The sequence below is a fragment of the Vigna angularis genome, chromosome 7, assembly GCF_016808095.1.
Source record: "Vigna angularis cultivar LongXiaoDou No.4 chromosome 7, ASM1680809v1, whole genome shotgun sequence".
Taxonomy (NCBI): Eukaryota; Viridiplantae; Streptophyta; class Magnoliopsida; order Fabales; family Fabaceae; genus Vigna; species Vigna angularis.
Genome location: NC_068976.1, coordinates 12,971,460 through 12,978,795, shown reverse-complemented (window position 1 = coordinate 12,978,795; position 7,336 = coordinate 12,971,460). Strand labels below are relative to the sequence as shown.

At 32.5% G+C, this 7,336-nt stretch overlaps 1 protein-coding gene across 1 annotated transcript; it reads right to left on the bottom strand.

The window, feature by feature from the left end:
• Positions 1-1,224: 1,224 nt before the first annotated feature.
• On the bottom strand, positions 1,225-3,763 carry LOC108338559 (L-type lectin-domain containing receptor kinase IX.1). The gene is made up of 2 exons (XM_017575508.2): positions 2,337-3,763; positions 1,225-2,066 (listed from the first exon to the last, which is right to left on the bottom strand). The coding sequence occupies exons 1-2, from the start codon at positions 3,686-3,688 to the stop codon at positions 1,415-1,417; spliced, it is 2,004 nt and encodes a 667-aa protein (XP_017430997.2). The 5' UTR covers positions 3,689-3,763; the 3' UTR covers positions 1,225-1,414.
• Positions 3,764-7,336: the final 3,573 nt, after the last annotated feature.

Sequence of the window (7,336 nt, the reverse complement as noted above, 5' to 3'; positions counted from 1 at the left end):
GAACCAGGCTAAACCCATTCAGGCAAAAATTCAGTAAATAATATTATAAATAGCACAATTTACGAGGTAACTGATTACGTTTTTCATTAATTACCACATTTAACTATCCGCTAACGCACTTGGCTGACTTGAGCTTCGAAATGTCTTTTGTAGACACAACCCTAAGCTAAGAGAGGACGAGTACCCCTACAATTGAAGGCTTAAAGCATTTTTTGAGTGTCTATTGGAGTCTTTACCAAATATATTTGGTCATATGAGAACAATTTCAATATTATTTTATTTTTTTCATGAATCAACTTACCATGAACGTGACATCTCTTTGAAGAAATTTAGCTTCCAAAATAGACATTTAACTCAAGTGAATAAATGTTTCTTTCCAAGTTTTGGCTATTTTATGATTAAAAGTTTAGGGCTAGTCACTTAATCCTATTATTTATTGTACAACCAAACAAAGGTTTTAGTTTCTCTAAGTTGAAAATTGTTTAATTTTGTATATAAAATAAGATTCTCTATACCGAAAAATCAATTAGTTTTAATTTTTTTTCAAAGCCTTTAATCATCTTTCTACCAATATTAATTTTGGACTATGATATTTTAACAACTTTTTTTAATAATTTTTTGACAATAGATTATGTGTCACTATTTTATTAGTTTGTATATTTGAAACGGATCAATCACGAGCTACCACATAGGTTGTTGTAAAAAAATTGTTAAAAAAATATTTTCTATTATTTTTTTTTAAATTGTTAAGTATTTTTTTTTCTCACTCATTCATCTGTTCCTTAGTTGTATGACTCTAATACTCCAAGAATATTTTTGAGTGATTTCTTTTTTATCTATTTCCTCGTCAATAGTCGTGTGAATTCTAAGTAAAAATAACAGAGCATATCATAGAGTGTGATAGGCAATTTGTTGTAGATATAAAATATTTGGAGTGCAAAGTGAGAGAAAAATCTTTAATAAAGAAAATATATAACAATAGAGAGTATCTAAATTTAAAACAATATATAGATAAAGAGTATCTGAATTTAAAAATGTAAGGAAATTTCTCAATTCTTAACGAAATCAACCTTTGTCCAAACTCTCACTTGTAAAAGTATAAGAAAAAGAACAAAATAAGAGATCAATTCCAATTGATCAACTAGAATGAGTTTTAAGAATGTGAAACAAACTTTATTCAAAATGAAAATATCTTCAACCCATTTATACATATATAACAGGTCATTAAACATAAACAAACTTACAAACTTTATTCAAAAGGAAATTATCTTACACAAAGACTTATATTGGCAGTCATCTAACAACTTCTTAACAACTTCTCACAAAAGTAAAAAAACGAAATGAAAATTTGCATGAAAAGGTACATGACTTAATTCCTTCCTAAATACATAAATTCAATGGTTGCGTTTCCAAATTAACGTCCAACATTTATAAAGCTGTCGGTGAAAGGTAGTGTCTGAATGGACTGAAAATTAGGTTGTTCTGAATATGTAACTAGAGAAGGAGGAAAACAATCATGCATATCAAGTGGAAGCTCTGGCAATGGTGCTTCTAACTCAAGAACTTTTATCACTTGTGCAGCCTTTGGCCTTTCCTTGTCGTTGGGGTTAGTACACCACAATCCCACAATGATCAAGCTTCTCATTTCATCCACATTAAACTCTTTGTTCAGTCTCTCATCAACAACATCCATCACATTCCCTTTCACATACTGTTGCCACACCCAGTTCATCAGAGGCACATGAAACTCTCCATCATGGTAAGTCCTCCTTCCACATGCGATCTCAAGAGCCACAACCCCAAAACTGTAAATGTCTGATTCCTTGCTAGCCTTACGTCCGTTAATGTATTCTGGGGCAAGGTACCCGAAAGTCCCCACCACCCCTGTCATTTGAGTCCTCAACCTTGGATCCACAAACTTTGCCACTCCAAAATCTCCAAGCTTGGTGCTAAAATCTGTGTCCAATAACACATTCGCTGACTTAATATCCCTGTGAAGAACACACTGCTCCGCATCTTCATGAAGATAACGAACTGCTGCAGCCACCCCTAATGCTACCTTGTACCTGTCGGGAGAATTGGGATGAAACGAGAAAAAGAAGCATGTACTAGTAAATATGTATACAATGCAAGAAAATATAATGCATGTTTGTCTATGTTTATTTAATTATTTATTTTCTTATTTTCATATTTATAGCAACAACAGATGGAGAAGTTATTCTTTTAAGTGGTGTCAGATGTTATGCAAAACACACATGGTAATATATTTGAAATGTTCCAAACAGATAATCTATTTTAGCTCCAAAGGAAAATAGCATCTATGTTATCGAACTCACCTAACATCCCAGGTCAAAGGTTTTTTGTCCCCAAAGAGATGAGTGTCGAGGCTTCCATTAGGCATGTACTCAAAAAGCAACAGAAACTCACCTTGCTCGTGGCACCACCCTACGAACTGCACCAAGTTTCTGTGTATAAGACGGCTTATAACCCTAACCTCATTGATGAAAACTCTCTCTGAATTTGCAAACTTAGCGAAAATCCTTTTCACCGCAACAACCCTCCCCAAATCACTCAGAATCCCTTTGTAAACCTGTCCCGAAGCTCCTCGTCCAAGCTTTCTATCATCTGCGAATCCATTGGTGGCTGCAAGTAGTTCTCTGTAATCAAATCTTCTTGGTATAGTTGCTCTATCCAAATCAAACTTAACCAAGTTGGCTCCACCTTCACCATCATTACTCTTATCAACCTTATCCCTTCTTTTCTTCCTCATCATTGCCCAGACTGCAACACTCACAACCACGGCCACCAAGACCGCCGAAGAAGTCGCCAGAGCAATCACCCAAACCTTTCGTTTTCCGTTCCCGCCACCGGAGGAATTATCCGAAGCATCGGAATTCAACGTTGAACTAAAGTCCCAGGTGTAAATAACATTGTGTTCAGTGAATTCGCCTGTTGAAGCGGAGAACCCCACATCCACCCACTCTGGTAGAATTTCCATGAGGTCAATCGTGTAAGAAAGTGAAGAATTGGAGTGTGACGTTGCTGTTCCGTTGAAGGACCAAGCCACAAAGAGGGTCTTGCTGGAAGAAGTGTAGGTTATCAAAACGTTACATTTCTTTCCCAGGTTTTTGTCAATGTCAAATTTGCCAGAAGTCACGGAGACGAGAGAGTTATCGTCTATGCCAACGTGCTGCATGGGTGGGTCAATGGTGCCATTATATGTGTCAAACTCAACCGCGAGGACGTGGTTATGGCGAATAAAGGTGTTGGAGGTGGTGTTGAAAAGGGCAAAAGTGCCACCACCTGAGTTGGGAGGAATCGGGTAGCCATGAGGGGCGATGTAGAAGGCGAAACCGTCAGCATAGGTGCCGTTTTTGTTTTTGTCTCTGTCAATGGTGAAAGTGAAGCGCGTGGTGAAGTCTGTGAGAACACCCGAAGATTGGTCCCACAGGTGCAGAGGTTTTGCGTACAAGGCTCTTCCAACGCGGAAAAGATAGTCCACAATGTTGAGTTCTACGCTGCCGTTTCTGGCTTTGCCATCACCTATGTATGCCATGTTTCTTTCACTCTCAGGGTCGTTGAAGTTTGTTATGTTGAAATTTAGTGATTCTACAGTTTTAAGAAAGGGAGGATGAAGAACCAGCAGAAGAACAAAAGTTGTCACCATTTCTAGCAACCTCATTCTCATTCTCAGTCGCTGTTCTTTTTCTCCCCTGTATCATATAAATTTTTAAAGACAAGGGGAAGAACAGTTGTAGCTAGAATTGATGAATGGAGCTTACATATATATATATATATATATATATATATATATATATATATATATATATATATATATATATATATATATAAAGTATCACATGATTAACAATTTCTCCCTTTCGATCGACTTTCTTTTGTTTCTTCTGCATTGATAAGATTAAAAGTCGACCATAGATAAATAAAATATCCAAAACTCAATCAGAGTAGTGTATGCATTACATGTAATCACTTCGTCTTAATTTTTTTTTATCAATTTTTTAACCGTTAAATGCTACTATTTTTTTTTCTGTTATTTAGCTTGAAATGTCAATTGAATAGTATCGAATATATTATTTTTAAATATAACAAGTCTTATTTCTACTTTGACAAGTCAGACAATAACAAAAAGAGACAATTTGCTTAAGGAAAAAGTTTTTTTTTTAAATTTTTATTTGACAACTCTTATACGTGATATAAGGTTTAATAATAAATTTATTTTTTTGATCACCTTAATGCCACGACTAAATGAAATATTTCAATATTTGGGTTTAGTATAAGGTTAATTTAGTTAAAAGTTTTAGGCGTAGTATATAAGGTTAATTTAGTTAAGAATTCAAGTTTTAAAATGGAAATAAGCAGATAAATATGAAGAAAAAGTAATAAAGTTATAGTTATAAAATTATGAATTTTTTGGGATTTCTTAAAGAAAAGCAAGAGTCATGCTTTGGCTATGAAAAATAATACTTTGACATATATAGATGTTTTATTTTCATTTGATATTATCCTTTCTTACGTTTTATTCTCTTTTTTCTTGAAAAAATAAAAAAATTTACACTTTAATATTATTTTATCTTTTACTGTATCAAATAAATGTAAAAAATGTGTTATGATACATTATTTTTTGGTCATATATGGTTTGATGTTATCTTATACCAAATTTCCTTTTGTCAAGTTTTTCAATGGGAATGGCTTATCTAAATATAAAGGTTTTTCTTGATTTTTATGATCATGAATGTTGTTGTGTAATTCTTTTTTTCTACATCTTTAATAATACTTTTGGCATGACAAATGATGTTGAGATGGAAATATCTTAATTAGAATATCATAATCCATAAAGACTTGTCACTTTGTAAAATATATATAACTAATTCACATAATATGTATTCATTATAATTGAACCAAAAGTCTTCAATCCCATCATAGACCCACTGAAAATTTTAGTAGAGATAATTACATTGACTTCAATTGACTTCAATTATTTGATGTGTAGGTTATATTTTTTAAAGTTGTGAAATAAAGTGTCATTCTTTGACTACTCTACTGCCTCTCTCCATAGGTTATATCAAACGATGTTGAGATGGAAATATCTTAATTAGAATATCATCATCCATAAATACGTGCACTTTATAAAGGAAATATATAAATAATTTATATTTATTTATTTATTATAATTGAATTTTTTTTACATTTAATAGTTTTATATCATTTAGAAATTGAGATCCAAAATTATTTAAATATTTCTTTTTTCTATCATTTCAAAATATTTTTTACAAATAAAGTGTGACAAAACTGTCATCTTAAAAGATTAAATATATAATGAGTGACCCTAATCATATCGCATAAAATTCAAATTAAAACAGAACAAAAATCTTCGCTCACGTATACTTACTAAATAAATTCCCTTAACCAAAAGTAATAATTGGACATACGGTGCCAATTAATTCAATGTTGAGGAAGACTTCCACAATCAAGGAACCAATAAGATAGATACTACCGGGTAGAAAAAATTTAGTAGAGATAATTACATTGACTTGAATTATTTGATGTTTAGGTTATATTTTTTAAAGTTGTGAAATAAATTGCGTCATTCTCTTTGACTATTCTACTGGCTCTCTCTCCATAGTGAAGACTTAGTTTAACGATAATAAATGATTCGATTTTAAAATTTGTAAGATATAATAATTTTTTTATGAGCACATAATAATTTTCTTAAAATTAAATATTTAATAAATTAAAAAATTTAGGTTTTTAAGTTCTTAAAAAATAATTAATTTTAGGTTATTTGTAACAAAAAATATAGTATAAATATTATAAAAGATTCATTACAATTTTTAATAAAATATATCAATCAAAAAACGAGATTATAAAATTATTTTACACTTATCTAAAATAACAGAATAATACGAAATACTAAGATTTAAAACTATAAACAAAATATGGTTGTCTGAACCATCAAAATAAGGAAAATGCCCATAAAGGTATATATTCATTAAATTATCTATGGATCAGGAAATTCTCCACCAAGAGTCTATTTTAGGGTCACCACATTTTTCTATGCTCACACTCACTGGATTATCATACCCAAAATTAAAGCACAAGCACATACAAACAATACACAAACAAAAGGGTAAGTTAGATACAAAATAATTCATATAACGTTTAGAACATGGCATACATGAATAATAGATATAACATAAATTAACTCAAACATCTTAACATGCAATGACCCAGAATGGACTATTCAGATTTAGTATGAATGTCGAGTTATGGTTGGTTGTGCACTTGTGGTGACATCTACTACTTTGCAAAGTCATTGTTAATGGATTTCATCCTACCACTCTCACAAGATTCGTTTGTACCGCATCTTAGGTCATACTGAAAACACCTAAACTAAGACCTCCTACTACTCTCACCACATGCATCAAACCTCCCTACTTGAGAATGAAATTATCATTAGAATTTCAGGATAACCCCCAAGATTGGGCTCCCTGCATTCATACCAATAACACTTTGATACAACACTTAAGAACCCTCCTTAGGACTCTTACACACCTCATTCCATTCAAAACATAAGTTCTAAACATTTCCATATCTCATACAACAAACTAATATATCTTTTCAAACCAAACACATAGGTAAAACAATTCAAAAAAACTTAAGAAAATACATTCACTCGCCCAGCTAACAGACTCTGCTCGCCTAGCTAAAGGCAAAACAACAAGCTCCACAAACTGAGTGAACTGGCTCGCCCAGCCACTGCAACTCATTGCCAAAAACCCCAAATACTCGTCCAACTAACTATTTCTGCTCGCCTAGTGAGAGCCAAAACAGAGAGCTTCCCAAGCTAAGCGAACTGGCTCGCTCAACCACTGGAGTTCACTGCCAAAACTCCCCTACACTCGTTCAGCTAGCATATCCTACTCGCTCAGCCAAACTGCATAACTCTACGCACTAAAACTACACAATTAGCACTTCTAGACTACCCATTACCTATTCTAAACATTTTTACCAATTTCTAACACTCTTAGATTGAATTATAAGCTATTTTAGACTTAAACAAATGCGTATAACCTATCTTAAACTAATAATCAACTATTCACAACAAGACATCTACTAAAAAACCTCTAAATTCTCAACTTAGAGACCAAAATCACATTCTACCCATTCTAGTTCATTTTTAAGTGGCTTAAAGGCTCTAACAAGTCAAAAATGACTTAGTAATAACCTCTAAATTGGCCAATTTGATCCATAATCTATAACTCAAATTCTAACCACATCAAACCCCTAAAAATTCTCTTAAAATCAACTAAACCAC

Bases quoted from the DNA above. Each gene is read 5' to 3' on its own strand.
- LOC108338559 (XM_017575508.2), bottom strand. From the start codon at position 3,688: ATGAGAATGAGGTTGCTAGAAATGGTGACAACTTTTGTTCTTCTGCTG. The intron at 2,067-2,336 runs GTGAGTTCGATA...TTCTCCCGACAG, and splicing joins CCTTTGACCTGGGATGTTAG to GTACAAGGTAGCATTAGGGG.